This window comes from Bombyx mandarina, chromosome 06 (assembly GCF_030267445.1).
Source record: "Bombyx mandarina strain Sakado chromosome 06, ASM3026744v2".
Classification (NCBI taxonomy): Eukaryota; Metazoa; Arthropoda; class Insecta; order Lepidoptera; family Bombycidae; genus Bombyx; species Bombyx mandarina.
This window is the reverse complement of record NC_143213.1, coordinates 232,936-253,316: the sequence shown is the minus strand read 5'-3', so window position 1 is coordinate 253,316 and position 20,381 is coordinate 232,936. Positions and strand designations below refer to the sequence as shown.

Below are 20,381 nucleotides of genomic sequence, written 5' to 3'. Positions count from 1 at the left end.
CACTAAGAAGATAACAAATTCTGGGTTTTCATATATGAATGCAAATACCCGACTCGGAACATGAGACACACATTAATAAAACAGGTACCCTACTTGTAAAAGTGGATGGGCAGTACTGGTCTACAATCAAACTGAAATAGCGTACCCTGCCGGCCAGAACCAGAGGCTTCCCGTCCTTGTACCAGGTGATGGTCGGGGCCGGTTTCCCGGTGGCGGTGCAGTTGAACCTCACCGTGCTGGCCCGGTACACCTGCTTTGAAGCCGGAGGCAACGTGATGTTCACTGGCTCCGTAATCGTAACATTGTAGGTCTGAAAAAATAGGATATTTGTTAAGTTTTTTTTTTTGTTTCAAACAACATTAAGTTAGGACTAATTAATTACTTGTAACAATATCTCTAGGTCATCCAGTTTTTGCGGCATAGCAAGCATTGTCAAGAATTCTGGACAATCTTACGGCCTACTTGGTGTTAAAAGGTCACCGGTGCCCATAGACATTAACAACGTTAATGCCGCCACCCAATTTGAGACAAGAGTTCTTAGGTCCTAATTTTTACAGTACAACCGCTGCTTCTGCTTCACGGCAGAAATAGCCAGGGTGACGGTACCTACCCGTGCGGACGTACAAGACACCCTACTACCAGTAATTGCGCAAATTATATTTGCAAGTTGAATTTTTTAACATAATATTGTTCGTTCACCGTGAAAGTCATTAGTTAACATTTATTAAGTAGGTACGTATTTCGTTATAAAAATTGGACAGTTAATAAGCCACCGTCACTATACTTTTAAATTTACAGACGCACTAAGATACAATAAATTAATGAAATAAAACAATTCACACAACTTTGCTCCTCGCGTTCCCCAAAAATTAAACACACACTTATCAGCTTATGATCCACGTACAGACTGTTCTCATAAATAACGGGAAATACTGACAAATATCAGCCATTCAGGTGGGCTTTGGATCAAATCACGCCGCAACTGACCGCACACATACCATAAGTCAGATAGAACACGAGTTCAACAAGCTCTTTACAACATTTGTGGATTGCTCCAAAACATTCGACTGTACAGCATACTCGTTGATATGGAATAATTAGGTATGAAGTAGGTACTTCAATAAGCCCTTAAAGAACATAATACATTAAAAAATGTTTGTCGCGCTAAACTAAAGACCAGCAAACGCTTTCAACATTGAGAAGGAAATCGGGACTGCTCTCTTTCTAAAAATATTTATGGCTGTTTTAGTAAATTAAAATATATAATGTAATTAAATGTATATATCATGCATTTCTTCGGTATAACAACGTATTTATGTAGGTATTACGTTTTTTACTATTAAATAGTTATCCGCATCCACGACATCAGCAACTCTTAGGGCATCGACAGGCCACTGCTTACCGTAAATCACTACATTATCTATATATTAATACGTGAAGCAAAAACTTTGTATCCCTTTTTACGAAAATTGCGAGGACGGAGGAGTATGAAATTTTCCACACTTATAGAGAATATAGAGAAGAAGTGCACAATGCTAATATTATTTTAATATACTGCATAAAAGATACATTAAATCAATAAAGAAAACATTACACACACTACATACCATGTATTTGACGCACACATGCATGCATACTATTTATTGTCAAACTTTTGTTCTTGACGTCTGTGGTCAAATTGAGAATAGATTAAATATTGTTTGTCTTTATTAATATTTTTTATAGAGTAGCCTTGGCGAAATTTGTGATTATAGAAGTATAAATTACAATCATAATAGTGTACAAACTTACAATTTCAATTAATTATAGTCGAATTTCGACTACTGCGGGACCTCTAGTGTCTGTAAATGTTCATACCTCATGAATCGAGACAGTGTTCATGTGAAGACAATGTGCTACTCGCTGATTGAATGCGTTAACCACGCCGCGCCACATTGTTCCGACACAAAGCAATTTTGCGGTTTGCGCGGTTGGATAATAGCCGTTATTATTATTGTACAATACAATTGAGGTTCTGATGTCTGAAAATGGCCAGTGGTCTATTTTCTGTCTCTGGGTCGAGTACCCGGTTGACATCAGCTTGGTTTGCTTCATCATCGATTAATGTAGACGGGCCTAGTTAATTTATCATTATTTATGGAAATATATATATTTACGGCATATATATCAAAAATCCGCATAGCAAGTAACATCCGTTGGCATAAATGATTCGTGATAGTAAGTGTTAATTAATCCATAGCCCTTTCAAAGGTTCGTATAGTATAAGGTCAAAGGGTACGACTAGTTAGTTCTATGTAAATATGGGCACGACCTCATTCGCTTTAATTAACAAAATACTAATTATGCTTCACGCTCTGCGCTGCGGTATAAAGTAAAAGATTTGTCGGTTTGTATGCCATAAGGCACCTTACTTCTATGTGCGTCTCTCTGGGTGCACATCATCAGCACAATCACGACCACTTGATGAGAATGCCCAACTAAGAAAAAGATGAAGATATCGGTTCAGTGTTTACGCTGGTTTGAATAATGGGCCCGCCATTAAACAATACATTTGAGACTTCGACTCCATGTGTAAATATGGCTGGTGACATTTGAGAGATGCCTACGGATTTCGGTTACCACTTAAGAACAGTTGAGCGGTTAAATAATCTATGCAACATAAAAAAATAAAAAGTTGGTGATCAAGCACCCAGGTTATAGTTAACTTATCCGATTGTGACGGGGCAACGCAAAGCCACTGTTGTCCGAAACATGTCTTGTCGGGTCCCCTGGATTCACTCTCGGTGCTTTTAGGACCCTCAACAGCCGGTCACCGTCAAGAGTCCGACGCGCGAACTAACCCATAAACACAGCCCACTGAGTTTCTCGCCGGATATTCTCAGTGGGTCGTGTATCCGATCCGGTGGTAGATTCTGTAAAGCACTGCTCTTGCTAGGACTAGTGTCATCAAATTCTCTCAAGTTGAGCCCGTGAAGTCGCCTACCCGTTCGCACGTAGCCGGAATAGCCTCTTAGGCTACCAGCGAAGAGGAATGGGAAAAAAATTAAATTATGTTTATGAAAAGCTTATGGTCATTTTATTAGTACGAGTAGTCTTTCAAGTTGAAGAGGCTAAAAATTTTGTATTTTTCACGATTAGTGCCCATAGAATGTATAAGACATTCTCAATTGTTCCGTTGTCCAGCATTCATAGCTCGCCGCAGGCTTGGGACTGTGTACCGCTGATATTGTGCAAGTCATGTCCCGTGATCACGACCAGCTAGCAACAGCATAGATGCAATCACACTATTTCTATAGTCGTCGTGGCCTAAAGAATAAGACGTCCGGTGCATTCGTATCTAGCGATGCACCGGTGTTCGAATCCCGCAGGCGGGTATCAACTTTTCTAGTGAAATACGTATTTATTGGTCACGATTGACTTCCACGGTGAAGAAATAACATCGTGTAACAAAAATCAAACCCGCAAAATTATAATTCGTGTAATTACTGGTGGTAGGACCTCTAGTGAGTTCGCGCAGGTAGGCACCACCACCCTGTCTATTTCTGCCGTGAAGCAGTAATGCGTTTCGGTTTAATGGGCGGGGCAGCCGTTGCAACTATACTGAGAATTTAGAACTTATATCTCAAGGTGGATAGCGCAATTTACGTTGTAGATGTCTATGGGCTCCAGTAACCACTTAACAGGTAGGCTGTGAGATGGTGCATCCATAAAAAAAAAAAATAAAAAAAACTTTAGGACACTGATCAATAACGTGACATGGTTTAATCTCTCAGACTCTCACCAAAATGTAATAAATAAGACGCTAACTTCTATAACTTGCATCGTTTAAGCACACAATTACGATTATGCTAAGCATATTAAGTTATGAAGACGCACAATTACTAGTTTAATAATATTCTACTATCAGTTTTGCACTAAATCACCACAAGCCGTTCAATATGTCTTCTCTTCTTCAATATATCTTCAGCATAAACATTGGTTATGGAAATAAACACTGTAAGCACACCCTGTATATTACATAGAAATGAACCAATCTAACAACGTCCTAACCTACTACCGCACCCGGCCTGTTTACACTCAATCTGAGATCTGTGATCAGAGGTCACATGGTACAAAGTGCTCCATAGGCAACGCAAGACAAATGCCCCCACCCACATCGAAACACAAAGACTACGGCTCTATTTAACCGAAACATGTGACTGATTTTCTAGAATCTGGAAGATTATTTCCGAATAATGTGGCCACATTGGTACCGGCCTGCGGGATTTGAACACCGGTATTGACGTATCGCTCTATAAGAGTACATCAGACCTCTTTTCCTTTAAGCTACGATGGTCCATGTGTTCTGATCAATATCAATTATTGCAAGTAAAACAATAACATCTCTGTTTTTCACAACCAAGTCAAACGAGTGTGAATGAGGGTAGCTGAATTCCCATTTCAACTAAACATTTATATATCCTTTTCAAACTCAACGCGAGCAGCTCCTTGCAATACTCGTATAATATACGCGTGTTACCTTAACCAAATCATTATTCCCGTCCACTGAGCACGAGAAGACTCCCTCTAGATCCGCCTGCATGCTCTGCAGTACCAACACCTGGTCTATAATCTCCAGCTCAGCGGTTCTTCCGATCGATGGAGTTAGCTTCCATACAATCTGTAACATTCCAAACGTTCTTTCGTTAAGGACATCATTATCCGTCAACCATGGACCTGGATAACTCCAATCCAGATACGAGAACGGAGGTAACTGGAAAAATCATGAAGCCAGCATAATTTTTTTTAATTATTATTTTTTACTTTGTTGGGTGACCGAGCTCACGGCTCACCTGGTGTTAATTGGTTACCTGAGCACATAGACATCCACTACGTAAATGCGCCACCAATCTTGAGATATAAGTTCTAAGGTCTCAAGTATAGTTACAACGGCTGCCCCCACCCTTCAAACCGAAACGCATTACTTCTTCACGGCAGAAATAGGCAGGGCGGTAGTACCTACCCGTGTGGACTTACAAGAGGTCCTACCACCAGTAAATAAGTCGTCGTGGTCTAAAGGATAAGACGTCCGGTGCATTCGTATGTAGCGATGCATCGGTGTTCGAGTCTCGCCCGCAGGTACCATTTTTTCCAACGAAATACGTACTTAACAAATATTCACGATTGACTTCCACGGTGAAGGAATAGCATCGTGTAAAAAATCAAACCCGCATAATTATTTTTTTTTGTATTAAAAGTTTTAATTTAACTTAACCAGGTTGATTACAACCAGATGCAATTTTAGACAATTGGAACAAATTCGCTGAACAGAGAAGACCAAAGTTTATTTACGAAAATTGAAAATTTCAAGATCCCGCCAACCTTGAATTTTTCGTAAAAGACTTGAAGAATGAGTTGAAATTTCATTGTACACGAATCCGTGGTATGTTCTAGTGATTGTTCCATTACAACTGTTCAGTCTTTTGCTATTAAACGATTGATCTGCTATTGGAAAATCAGAAAAAAAAACAGTTATTTATTCATATCATATACTTTGAACATACCTCGGGCTTGGGCCAGCCCACTACTGGACATGGGAGTACAACTCTGCTCCCCTTCGAGACGTAGATAGTGGTGTCTTGCTGCAGAGGAAGAAAGGCCAGCCCCGTCTGACCTTCCTCCCTCTCCACCTGTACCAAAGCAGGACTACTGTTTCTACTCTTGTTTAGCACTGGGTTGGTTGCTTTACACCTGGTCCGAAAAAGAGTACCTTCAGAACTGTCACTGTAACAGGTTACTTGTAACACATTAATTTAATAATTTTTTGTCATTTTAGGTAGACGAGCATACGGTCCACCTGATGGTGAGTGGTTACCGTCGCCCATGGACTTCAGCAATGCCAAGGGCAGAGCCAAGCCGCTGCCTACCGCTTAATACTCTCTACAAGCCTCTTTTGAAGAAGGACATGTCATAGCGCTCGGGAAACACCCTGGAGAGGAGCTCATTCCATAGCCGGATGGTGCGTGGCAAAAAAGACCTCTGGAAACGCACTGTCGATGAACGCAGCGATTTCAGGTAATATGGATGAACTCTGCTCCGATAGCGGGAGGTGCGATGATAAAAAGGAGATGAAGGTATCATCTCAAGCAATTCGTCAGAGCATTCCCCATGGAATATACGGTACAGAAAACAGAGGGAACCGAAGTCCCTCCGCAGACCCAGAGGTTCCAAACGGTTGATGGTTTAAAAGTAGGCAGTGCCTCTGGTCTTTAGCGCCAGCCAGCATTCACCAGCAGGTCGATTGAATTCTCGTCTCTCTTTGAGTTATTGTGTACAAAAGTGAACAAACAAGCCCGTAGACACCTAAGTCATAAAGTATTATAATCTATCCGTGCGTTTATCTTGTTTTTTTTTTTGTTTGTTAACTCGTATTTACTATTTATTGTCCTTCTTTATTCTCCATATTAACTGACTCAATTTGAATATTTTGAAACTTTTTCTTAGCGATTCATGAATACAAAATTTTTTTGTTGTGTAAATTGAATATGTCTTACTGAGAAACTATTGTATTGTAAACTCTTACCAATATACGCCTGCATCTTGTTCCTTCGCGTTCAGTATTAGTAGTTGATGCTTATTGTCGATGTAATAATATCTAAACAATAGAAAATTTTGTATCAAACTCATCATCAGAATATCGATCCACTGCTCACATCAAGCACTAGCCTTGGCTCAAGGATTTCAGCGGATAATTTTGAAGTCTATACCTGAATATTTGTGGGTTTGCGGGCTTGTTCATTGCATACGTTTATACGTTATGTGACCGAATAAAGTTGGTATTTTACTGTCATTGTTAGTTCTAAGGGTTTAGGCGTATAGTTCGTGATATAGCTACAAGGAATGCCTAACATTCACAAAGTCGAAGTATGTACATATGTATGAATTCACGCCTATATGTATGCTCCCTAGAGTCCGAAACGGCTGGATCTATTTAGATCAAAATTGAGGAATTCCATAGGATCAGCCAAATCAAAGGTTTAAAGAAAGTAATTTAGTTATTCATTATACAATGTTTAATATTGATAAAACGTATTTTTTTTGTTTAACAGTTTGGTCAATTGCTATTTTTACCTGTCGTTCTCTGATATGACTTCCTCTCCTTTCAGCCACGTGATACTGGCAGACGGACCCGAGCTGATGTTGCACGTGAGCACAAACGGCTGCCCGGCGCGCACGGTGCTGTTCTCAGGAACCACAGAGAGGTACTTTTCGATGACTGGAACAAGGAAACAGTATAGACCTCTCCGTTAGTACAGCGGGCCCGCGGTCAGCCCGCTCGAGTTCATTGGTTGATCAATTTTAGACATTCGCGCATACTGCTGATAGTATTTTGTACTTTGTTAACAGGCGCTCGACACTGTCGCTTCATGTGTGGTCATTGAGCTGAAAACTGGCACTTGCTTAGCGTTTATTATAGCGCGAAGTCCAGCCCTCGGCCAGTTTACTAGTGTCCGTGTAAACCGCAGCGTAAATGCCGCCCCCGCCCAGAGATATAACTTCAAAGTTTCAATTGTCAAAAAAAGCATTTGTATTATTAATGGCTACTCCTCCGGTAGCTCATACCAGTTTCGCGTGAAACCTGTAAGTTGTATTTGTAGTTGTAGATCGATACAATCGTTTGATGCACATAAAACGTGCATCTCACTCACTAGACGACGATGCCCTAAGGTCATATGACTTCCATGGATGAGTCAGTTTAGGTTTTCATCACCAGATACGTGAAACTAACTTTTAGTTTTTTCAGACTCTTCCGACAGTCTTATGAACTCATGCTTCTTCAATTCTTATGAAGATTTCTAGCCGTAAAGCGTGTTATGATCTCAATGAGAAGGTTCCAGCGTCCTGCCTCATTAGAATAGTACTAATACGGGTAAATTAGAGGTCCTAGCAGTGGTACATCTAGTATGGCTGCAACCATGCCCGCAAACCAGTGTTTCTATTGTTTTGAAACCTTTTACTAATCAAAGGGGACATTGCACGAAAACATTGTTCAAAATATGGTAAGCTGTTGATTTTGACTCATAATTGGTTAGTTATAATACTACCTAATGAAATATTATTTTATATTATACAATCAAAAAATAAATAAATAAATTCAAATACGGAGACCCTGCTAAAAATCAGGGAAATACGAGGCTTCCGAAAACCTGTTTTCGTATATTAATGAATAACAAAGACAACGTGTAGTATTTATGAAATAAATTAGTTTGCGAGATGTTTGAACGTAGTCAGGAGTTACTGGGGGAATATCACTTCTAATAGAAAGACATCTGTTCAGTGCCCACAAGATACGACAGAGTACAGCTTCCGGCCTTTATTTGCCACCATGCTTGGATAGGGTTTATGGATGATACTCCTTTAAAACCGATGCAAATCAATGTTTTACTTAAGAATTTGCCCGGACGCCAGTACCAGCGTGGGCTCTAAGAAATATAACTTTCAGAGGCATACAATGTAGTAGTTTTTTTTTTTATTAAAACAAAATATTCACGAGCTCAAGACACAAACATTTTCACGTGTCATCAAGTCTGAAGACACTGTTACGTGCCCAAAGTTCTTCGTTAACTGATGCTGTATCTGGTTGTATTTATTAAGTGATAATACCCCCTATCTTTCAATCTTGGTGACGCACCACTGAAAATACAAAAAGTTCCACAAACGAGGATAACGCGTGTTTGGGCATGAGAAGGGAAAAACTTACACATTCGTGGTTTAGTCTCTTTTAATATAACAGAACTGGGGGGCGGGGGTGGAAGCGGCGGCGCGGGGAGGGCGGAAAATTTCTTAGCGACCTTGTTTGCTATTTATTGCTATAGCTAAAGTAAAAAAATGGCTTCAATATGTTTCTTTTCCTCTGTGTACTCGACCGTGTTTTCCTATACGCAAACATCTATCATCTATGTAGCTCGCATCTATACTAGGTAAGGCGATTCTTTTTCGGTTATTTCTCTAGGTGGGTAGCTGTCACAGCATAGAAGGAATAAGACAAAAACCTTTATCGGGCTGACGACATTTTCAAAATACGGTCGCACACACACAATTGGAAATAAGAGCATGCAGACCGTGGGTCTACGGAGCAAAGGCCATATGCTCTGCTGGCCAAGGACAATACCATAATTTTTATTTTTATGCAGATATCCAGAAAAACCTATAGACATCTACAATAACAAATTAAATCGACGCGATAACTTCATCAGTTATGAACCAATGTTTGCGGACTAATTTCTAATATTATTTATAAATAAAATTATGTTAAATTAGAATGTAGGGTGTATGCCTGCAACGCGATTTGGGCATGACAACAATTACAGTCAGAGTCCATCCTCACTACTTACACTACTACGATTACGCTGCTTTTCCAACAGATATACGATTACCCATACAGTATACCTATGCGATTCCAATCCGGTGGTAGATTCAGCGAAGCACTGCTCTTAATGGGTCAAGTGTTAGCAAACTCTCGCAAGATGCGCCCGTGAACTCACCTTGGAGCTCACGAGAAAGACTGTGAGCATGTTTCACTATTAGCAGAAAAAAACCAGCAATACTTATGATCACTCGACCGGTTACTGCGCAATCAACAAACAGACGGGGCTTAAGATACACATTACTGGTGGTAGCACAACTTGTGAGTCCGCGCGGGTAGGTACCACCACCCTACCTATTTCTGCCGTGAAGCAGTAATGCGTATCGGTTTGAAGGGTGGGGCAGCCGTTGTAACTATACTTGAGACCTTAGAACTTATATCTCAAGGTGGGTGGTGCATTTACGTTGTAGATGTCTATAGGCTCCAGTAACCACTTAACACCAGATGGGCTGTGAGCTAGTCCACCGATCTAAGCAATAAAAAAAAAACATTATTTGTACAACGGCCATTACGAGTGAGACTCGGTCTTGCTTCAGGCAGTCATACAAACTTCTTAGAGATTTTTCAGTACTAGTTATAAAGGTCCATTTTACTAAGAAAACCTCATTTCCGCTTCCGGTATTTTCGTCATTAACCTCAAGGAACCACAAACAAAACGCAAAATGAATCTCGCTAATGAGGTGAAAGCTTTACGCAAATATTTCCACACCACAGAAAAGACAGCCTTTTATACTAAGCCTAAAGCGAAAACAACGTTTTACTTCTTTCGCCAAAAGTTGCTACGATTTTTTTCTCAGTATCCCAATTAAGGATATAAGGAAATTGTGCTCCTGTTTACATTAATTGATCACAGCACCCCACCACAGCTGCAGAGTACCTCTCTACTTACTGGAACCACATTGTTCTGCTAGCATATTATTTTTTGAGAAATTACCGGGGCTCTGGAATGAACTCCTTACTTGGTACTTCTCCTTCGCCAAGCCGAGCCCTGGAATTATTTTTTATTGCCCTTGTATGCAGACGAGCATACGGCCCACCTGATGGTGAGTGGTTACCGTTGCCCTTGGACTTCAGCAATGCCAGGGGCAGAGCCAAGCCGCTGCTTACCGCTTAATACTCTCCACAAGCCTCGTTTGAAGAATGACATGTCATAGCGCTCGGGAAACACCGTGGAGGGGAGAGCTCATTCCATAGCCGGATGGTACGTGGCAAAAAATACCTCTGGAAACGCACTGTGGATGACCGCAGTGGCTCCAGGTAGTATGGACGAACTCTACTCCGGTGGCGGGCGGTGCGATGGTAAAAACGAGATGCCGGTATCATCTCGAACAATTCCTCAGAGCACTCAGCTTTGCTGAGCGATTGTGGTGAACGCGTTACTGACTGCCCATGAATGTTTTTTTTTTTCTACAGATACTGATTGCCTGGAGAGGCTATTTCAGCGTAACCTTAACTAGTAGGTGAGCTCACGAGGCTCAAACCGGAGTGATGCTAACACTGACCCCAGCAAGAGCCGTGCTTCGCAGAATCTACCACCGGGTCGGAAACGCGACCCACTGAGAAGATACGGCGAGAAACTCAGTGGGCTGTGTCTATGGGTCAATTTGCTCGTCGAGCCCTAAAATTGAACAAATGCTCATAACATTAAAAATGCTGCTTTTAAAATTTATTATTTATTCAATTCGTGAACCCGTTCGTGAAATTATGGCGCCGAAACCTTTTGATGTAATTATATTTTTCTAGAATTTTGTCGAATTTTGTGTTAATACTTTCACAAATTCAAATCAATTTATTTCAATATAATTGTTTCAAACCTCCTTCTTAAATTTTATGACAACAACTCCAAAACCGAATCTACAAGGAAATAACCAATGTAGGAGATTTCTTATTATCTTCTGAGACTTAGCAAATTATGATTATTTTTAACTTATGAATCATTAACATGATAAAATGAATTAGTCTGGAGAACAGACCTTATTTTCACAGAGTTCAATCCATCTTCATCAATCCAAAATCATCAAATTACTCGCTGATTATAAAGGGTGTCTCGGCGCCGATTTTAAATTGATTTTATTTGAATATTTACAAAAAAAAACAAAGATTGTATTTATAATAATAACTTCAGGAAACTATAGTTTATTAGTGCGGATTTTATTTATGGAATATAACACTGTCAAGATGTCTTCCATCACGGCGAATGCATTCTTCAAAGCGGACTATCGAATTTTCAAAGACACGCCGCAGAACCTGATATGCCCCTCACTTCTGTCGCTATTTTCGTCTTCAGATCCCCCAAATTTGTTATGGGTTATCATAAACCCTTGCTTTGATATATACCCCATAAGAAAAGTCAGCTGGGGTTAAGTCGAACGATCTAGGTGGCCACGATATGTCTCCAAAGCGACTTATGATTTTTCCCGGAAACAAAGCTCTTAGTGGGTCCATGGTGACCCTAGCTGTGTGGGCTGTGGCCCCATCTTTTTTTTTTTATTGCTTAGATGGGTGGACGAGCTCACAGCCCACCAGGTGTTAAGTGTTTACTGGAGCCCATAGACATCCACAACGTAAATGCGCTACTCACCTTGAGATATAAGTTTTAAGGTCTCAAGTATAGTTACAACGGCTGCCCTACCTTCAAACCGAAACGCATTACTGCTTCACGGCAGAAATAGGCAGGGTGGTGGTACCCACCCGCGCGGACTCACAAGAGATCCTACCACCATCTTGCTCAAGCCATACACTTAACTCGTCAACATCCTCTCTTTCAGCTGGGGCACAATAACGTATCAATGATGTCGATATAGCGTTCGCTCGTGACTGTAACCGATAGATACATCTCGATCATTCTCGAAGAAAAATTGTCCGATGATATTTTCCGACGATATTGCGCACCATACAGTAACTTTGGGGCTGTGTTTATGCGCGCCAGACCACTGCGACATGGCGAATAAAAAATCCGCACTAATCACCTCTCGAACGCTACCGCTCCCCTCCCGCTATCCCCGCTGGTTGCCGAGATATTTATGTTTAAAGTTTAAAATTGGCGCCGAGACACCCTTTATTAAAGTGACGTTAATCAATATAATGCGATAATAATAATAAAGCGATTTCTTAGATATTAAATCAGACAAAACCCCGATAGTGAAGAAAACAATTCAAATGGCATATTGGCTTCGCATCCGTGCAGGATCACAACACGAACTAGCATCCGTACTAACAGAGGAAGGGATGAAGATAGAATTTAGTACGAATGAAATGGAAAGCTACTAATACTGAGCGATCGCCTAGCATCGAGTAGACCTTGAGCTAGGCCAGCTAGCCTAGCCGCGGAAGTTTAAATCAAAGTGCCCAGAGACAAATATGTGCACTCGAAAGTATATAAAAGTTTAACTTGTCAAAGTTGATGGATGTATCAAAGGATACACAAAGGGAAGTGATTCGTGAATCTTGGCTCCATGTCAAAAGATTTTTCTTCAACATAAATCAACATTAGAGGCAAGGCCTTCCTTAGAAAAGCTCCAGTATTTTTCTAATAAAAAAGCAGATGGGTTGAGACAACGCCGCGCCGCTGCGGATTCCTAATTAATGATAAAAACAATATTATGTTTTGTTTAAGCAATTTTTAAGGTTCATAAAATTTTATGTAAATGATCCACAGAACCACTTCCTATGTAAATATTATTTTAGGGCTGTTTCACGAAAGGTCAAAATATTCCAGATATAAGTTCCGACCTTTAAGGTATTTAAACCTCTATACCTCTCCTCTCTACCTCTCCTATATCCAATACAATCGTTTTTCATTACTCGATGCGTGCAACAAAACACTTCAGTCAGTTGCAGAATCGGCATGATTTGTTTCATTATTTACTTTTGTGTTCACCAACAAACGCTTTGTGATTATGAACTTATTTCTAGTAATAGTCTAAAAGTTTTATAAACTGGGTTATATAATTATGGTAAACCAACACTGTATACAAAAACTAAGAAAAAAATTAAAATTCCAAACTAAATTTCATATTAAAAACGTATCATTATATTTAAAACATTACATATACTAATGTAGGGAGTTTTATCATAATTAAATCGTTTTTCGCTACAATAACGTGATACACATATAGCATCGAAGATCCAACAAGTGAACCTCATATCTTGACAGAAACGCGCAATTACCATAGTCATTGAGTTGTTGCTTACGAATAGATTTCATTGTAGTTAGATTACACCCGTATATCGACACTTGTCCCGTTGTCTATACTATATATAATATATAATAATATTATAAAGAGGAAAGATTTGTTTGTTTGTTTGTTTCGAATAGGCTCCGAAACTACTGGACCGATTTGAAAAATTCTTTTTCCATTAGAAGCCGACATTGTCCCTGATGAACATAGGCTACTTTTTTTATTTTATTTTTTTATTTTATTTTTTGGTTTCATGTGTGTTTTAATGTTTCCGAAGCGAAGCGAGGGCGGGTCGCTAGTCAGAAATAAAAAGAAAAATAGTTAACCGAGAACTAAACGTAATTTTTATTTATTTTGTCATGAAATTTTTAGATAGCCTCGCACAGAAAAATCTAAATTATCACCAAGACACATTGATAGATTACACAGCATTGTCGGTCCAAACGACATCTCTGGACATACAGAAACATCTGAGTTAGATAAACAACAATTATCGTTTGTTTATCTGTTACTGAGTAAAGCTTTCATCCACTGAGTACATCCTCAACAAAAAACAAGCCAAGAGAATACATTTTCACGAAAACCCATCACAATTTGAATTGAACGTCGCAAATGGAAATCATTTTAGTAGCGAATAAGGTTTATTGATATTCTGAATACAAGATATCCCAGATCAACGCTGCCTAAATAAAAGAAGACAATCTTATTGAGCAATTATCTTGCGTGCGTATGTATGTCACCTATGTGTCTATTGAACCGAGTCTAGGTTCAATACTGGATGTTTACCGAAGCAGACATGATTGCAGTTGTATTCTGAACTATAAATGAGGCCATCAGTGCAAGAGCGGTCTAAGCTTACCACAGTTAGTATGGAGATAATCAGGTTCGAATTTACCTTTACAATACTTCGTAGGCAAAAAATACACGCTAAAATAATGTTTGCCAAGACATCTGTTATCTATGGATGAAACTAGGGATAGGTCGATGTTGCATCAAAATTTATTATGTTTTAAATAATTTCCAATACATAAGCACGAATATGAATTATAAGGTTAGGCCACTTTTGCGCTGACGGCCTCATATATTCTGGACATAGTGTACGTAAAATAACCACAACCTAACAATAAAATCGTCCGTCTAGAAGCGGAATTATGGTTTCCGGTTATAAAAGAGTAGAATCCGTTTTTGAAATATTAAAAAACCATACGTTCATAAAGTACTGGTGGTAGGACCTCTTGTGAGTCCGCGCGGGTGGGTACCACCACCCTGCCAATTTCTGCCGTGAAGCAGTAATGCGTTTCGGTTTGAAGGGCGGGGCAGCCGTTGTAACTATACTGAGACCTTAGAACTTATATCTCAAGGTGGGTGGCGCATTTACGTTGTGTATGTCTATGGGTTCCAGTAACCACTTAACATCAGGTGGGTTGTGAGCTCGTCCACCCATCTAAGCAATAAATAAATAAAAAGTAGTTAGGTCGAGTGATCGAGTCCCAGATAACACCCAGAAACATAGAAAGAAGGTAAGCAGTTTTAATAGCTCCTAACATCTTAACTAAGTTCTTCAGTCTACCTGTGAGAACGGTGTTTATAACAACGCCAATAACAAACAATATAAGGGACTCATTAAAACAAGAGATAGTATTAAGAGCCTGTTAGATAATAATATTTCCATCTAAGAATAAGATCTTTTATATTCCACGTGAAGAGAGTGGGCCGCGAAATAGGTGCACCTTTTTTTATTTGTTACCCTGGTAGACGAGCATACGGCGGCCCACCTAATGGTGAGTGGTTACCGTCGCCCATGGAATTCAGCAATGCCAGGGACAGAGCTAAGCCGCTGTCTACCGTAACCTTCACTGGAGTCTCCATTACATTGTGTAACGACTATATCTTCAAATTCGCGGTACAAATAAACAAGCTATAAGCGTATCCACCATACCTACAACACGACCTAACACCAATATTACTCTTCCTTCCTCCTTGCTCATAAAAAAATTATACTTAAACCAAAATTTAGAACTAAAAGAGCGAAACCGCAGGCTACATTTTGGGTATAGGATTGTAAATTTGAACGCGATAATCTCGAAACTTTTCACTTTAAATTGTAAGTGGAAGCAGCAGAGGCTCCTTGAGGGCAAGATCCCCGGTACTATGTTCCGATAACAAGGGCATCCAATCCCTTAACTGTATCATCGAAGATGGATCGCCATGTATTTTCGCCGAGTCACCATAAATAAAACAGTTATGTTGTTATTCTCCCTAAAGTTATGGCTCCGCGGAGCCCGAGTCGTGGCGGATATAAATGGCTTCTCTGGCTGAATTACATTGCCAATGACTTATTATTCAGGGTAAAAATACTGTTATTATTGTCTTTATCTGAAGAGATTGATAACTAGTACGCGGAAACTGAGAAAAATAAGCCAAGACAAAGTAGGTAACAGTTCCTCGTGTACGAGGAATGATGTTGTGTTTGTTCATAAACGTTGACTGACAATATTTGTTCAGAATTAATATTGATGTTTACATTAGTTTTCGGTTTTTTCTCCAATGTCTCATTGACTAGCGAACTGTATGAAATACATATTTTTCAACCATATTCGCCGTGGACCTAGTAATAGTTGACGAACCAATCCAAATAAAACAGGTTGGTCTGTCTACAGTATGTGACTAGCGGGCGGCGTGACAGGGTCTGGCCGCTTAATTAGAGTACATAAAAATGATTTCAAATACTTACAGGCAAACTTGAGAATAATGGGGTAGCCCAACACCAGGCCATGGTGCCTCACCCCGCACTGGTAGACCCCCTCGCTGGTGCCATCCTTCTTCTGCAGTACCTCTAGGGTCACGTTCGTTAACGACCTGCGCGTAAATAATGATAAATCTATATTATTATGTTTCCTTATTTTTTCCAAGAAGGAATTGATTGGATTTTTAAATTAATTAATATTTTTAATTATTTATATTATATTATATTTTTAATGGAGTGCCCTGAGGAATTGTTCGAGATGATACCAACGTCTCGTTTTTACCATCGCACCGCCCGCCACCGGAGTAGAGTTCATCCATACTGCCTGGAGCCACTACGTGTATCCACAGTGCGTTTCCAGAGGTCTTTATTGCCACGTACCATCCGGCTATGGAATGAGCTCCCCTCCACGGTGTTTCCCGAGCACTATGACATGTCCTTCTTTAAACGAGGCTTGTGGAGAATATTAAGCGTTAGGCAGCGGCTTGGCTCTGCCCCTGGCATTGCTGACGTCCATGAGCGACGGTAACCACTCACCATCAGGTGGGCCGTATGCTCGTCTGCCTATACGGCAATAAAAATAACAAAAAAAATAATACGCTTTTATTAGCTTCAGACCTATGTATGTTTGTAACGGAATCTTTGAACATGATTTTGACCCCCTTCAAAACCTCGGATTAACTCGAAATTTGATACTCGATACTTATTAAGGACCAATGATAATTCAATATTAAAAAATAATAACAAAAAAAAATTGTAAAAATAGTATTTCAACTAAAAAATGAAAAATAAATAATAGTTTAAAAAAACTAACAAAACACGCTTTTATAGAAAATCCAACTAAAAAATATAAAGTAAATTTTAATAAATTTGAATTAAAAATAGTGTAAGAAAAAATGATTTTATTTTAAAAAAAGCGTGGGGTGCATGGTATCAGTAGGTAGTTATAAATATTTTATGAACAGATATGAGTAGAAGGGTTGATGATATCCTGAAAAGCACCCCACGCTTTTTTACAAGAAAATTATTTTTCTTACACTATTTTTAATTCAAATTTATTAAAATTTATTTTCTATTTTTTAGTTGGATTTTCTATAAAAGCGTATTTTGATAGTTTTTTTAAACTATTATTTATTATCAATCTATCAGAACAAAGAGAGAGTGCGAGGGTCGTATATTTCCCTGTCTCTTTCTGTTCCGAACGACTAAGGCGGTCAGGCTTAAAGAGAAGGACAACCGTTACACCATACAATTAGATACATAGAAGTCTCACATATATAACATACCCTACGTAGAGTAGATAGCTAGCTTTGAGCTAACAGCGCAGCATTTTGTTTACTTACTGCTTAATCTCTTCGTTATCCTTAATCCAAACGTAAGGCTTGAGACGGTTCTGGTCATCGGAGTCGACGAGTAGTGGCGGGCCGCGCACCACCAGCGTCTCTCCGTCGGGTACCACGCACGGCAGTAGCGTGCGCGCGGGAGCCCATGTCACTGGTAAATCTATAAACAAGAGAGGCTCGTTAAAGTTATGTTATTAACGTGCTCTCCGATTATACACTTGATTGAATTGAGATTCAGAATGTGTTCAACTACCCGAGCCGTTGACAGAGGAATCACGAACCAGTGAACACACCTTCGCGTGATTTATAATAATCCCGGCGATCTCATGGTCTTATCAATCATTTGCTATGTTATAATTATCGTATGCTAATTCAGGTTGAAAACTATCGAAAGATATTTCATTGAACGCCGGCCCACCATTTTCGCGTGGTCGAGTAACAACATACAAACTTTTAAATTCATAATTCAAACTAGTTTTAATTAATCTTCCCCTTAACACACACGCCCATACGCGCCCGTACGCACACAACTTACACAAACGTATACACACACAGTACACAGTTCAGGTCACACGATTGTTAATATAACCTATTAGTATTATTAAGGTTGTAAAATCCTGTTGCCGCCTTATTTACGCATACTATTATAATGTACTTGTTTAAATTTATATATTTATAAATAAATTTGGATGTTAATAAATAATATTGATAAAGGTAACGATTGAGCCCCGATCACGTTGCGACTCTCGCTAATTGTACGGACAATCATACCTCTGTTGGAACGATTTGCGCGGCCCCATCGTACGTTGTAAGCTTATGTGCTAATCTGATATATAAGCTATGCGGTAGGCAGCGGCTTGGCTCTGCCCCTGGAATTGCTGAAGTCCGTGGGCGACGGTAACCACTCAACATCAGTTGAGCAGTATGCTCGTCTGCCTACAACGACAAAAAAAGAAAAAATGACGTCGTGAAGTTTCATCAAAATCCGTCCAGTAGTATTGCGTGAAAGATTAATCTACATCCATCAATCTTCACACACCTTCGCATTCATATAATCGGCAGCAGCTTCTGCGCTTCTTGAGCTAATTAGTCAGAGAAATAGTTACGAAAACATGAATGAAAATTATATCCAATTCCAAAGTGATAAACGAAAATTATAAATTCCGAAACTCTCGCAAACCTTTTACGAAGTTCAGGAATAGCAAACCTTCCGCGTGTCTCGGCGTGTCTCGGGTTACAGCAAATAACATCATCGCTTTTTTTTATGAGATAAATCGGTGGGCGAGCTCACAGCCCACCTGGTGTTAAGTGGTTACCGGAACTCATAGACAACGTAAATGCCGCCACCTACCTTGAGATGTGAGTTCTACAGTGTCAGTATAGTTACAACAGCTATCCCACCCTTCAAACTGAAATGCATTGCTTCACGGCAGAAACAGGCGGCGTGGCGGTACCTACCGGTGCGGACTCATGAGAGGTCCAACCACCAGTAAAAAAGAGAGAGACTGACTTACCTTATTATATACGTAGCAATGGAAAGGACTTAGAATAGGCAAAACAGGATAAAAAATCCCTTATGAAAGTTGATTATTATGTTCCACAACGCAACTCGCTTATGAGATCGAGATCTGACATTACGTACAGATTCCCTCTCTCCAAACGATATTATAATTATGCCGTGCGCCATGCGCCATCAGACAAGCCCGGAGACACCGTTCAGTAAGTTTAATGACGGACCAGTCGTGTTGGTACCTACGAAGGTAAACGAGCATACGAACTTTTTTTTTTCTACAGGAGAAAATCGCCGGATCCCCACCCGCACGGCGAAAATCTCCTGCCGCTCACAGCCGGCGCCCTAGCCCGGACCGAGCCGGAGCCCAGTCGGAGCTATTGAGGCGGCAGGACAGGGTTTACGCAGAGCATATTAGATCCATCCCGCCATCCCCCAAACGCCGGAGCGGCAGCCGCCAGCGACACAACCGCCGGCTCCCTGGGTCGAAAAGCATACGACCTAGCTAATTTTGGGTGGTTATCATCGCTGGCAGACGGCAGCTTCGTCGAACCACTCATTACCACCAATTCTATAATATCCTGAAGAGTCATAGATAGACCCGACTTTGTCTATTGCTGACCATAGATTAATTAAAGAGCTAGAATATTCGCTTGCTGATATACCGGTATGAGACTAGATAGAGTACGAATATATTCAAGAATTACAGAATACAGATTCGAGAGTTGAACCCTGACTAAACCAAAAAATACGAACCACGAGGCCTTTTGCAAAGTCATAAAGCTAGTACAGGTAATCCTTTAATCACAAAGGTACATGGCGACGGACTTGATTTCATTGAGTGACAATAAATTAATCGCAGGCTTACTTTTGAACTTCTTCATCTTTAATAATAGGCAAAAATGAGACAGGTATATTAGATCTTTCCCCCTATTTATTTATAGCTCGACTTATTTATTTTGTTTCATAACTATTCCGGAACTCACGGAATAGATAAATAAGGAATAGATAAATAATAACCTTATTTATCTATTCCGTGCCGGAACTCATCCTGCATGCCAAATCAGTGTCTTTGAAAACATAAGAAAAACATACTACACGCAATCGATAAGCATCTTGAGTCGCCAGTGACTGTCGTCAAACATCGTACAATGAGCGGGCACTAGTCTTTATAAATAAAATAAATAATAGTTTA

At 39.9% G+C, this 20,381-nt stretch overlaps 1 protein-coding gene across 4 annotated transcripts in view; it reads right to left on the bottom strand.

Annotated features, from left to right (window-relative positions):
- LOC114251607 (immunoglobulin superfamily DCC subclass member 3) overlaps positions 1–20,381 on the bottom strand; it is a 121,982-nt gene that overhangs the window by 32,631 nt on the left and 68,970 nt on the right. For all 4 annotated transcript variants that reach the window (XR_016323239.1, XR_016323240.1, XM_028185942.2 and 1 more), the window contains exons 2-8: positions 17,677–17,836; positions 16,322–16,446; positions 7,111–7,255; positions 6,563–6,634; positions 5,544–5,730; positions 4,520–4,660; positions 146–310 (exon numbers count right to left, since the gene is read on the bottom strand). Coding sequence is in view for 2 of the 4 variants with exons in the window: in XM_028185942.2 (XP_028041743.2) it covers positions 146–310; positions 4,520–4,660; positions 5,544–5,730; positions 6,563–6,634; positions 7,111–7,255; positions 16,322–16,446; positions 17,677–17,836 (995 nt within the window). In the remaining 2 variants the exon portion in view is untranslated. The remainder of the gene's footprint in view (positions 1–145; positions 311–4,519; positions 4,661–5,543; positions 5,731–6,562; positions 6,635–7,110; positions 7,256–16,321; positions 16,447–17,676; positions 17,837–20,381) is intronic.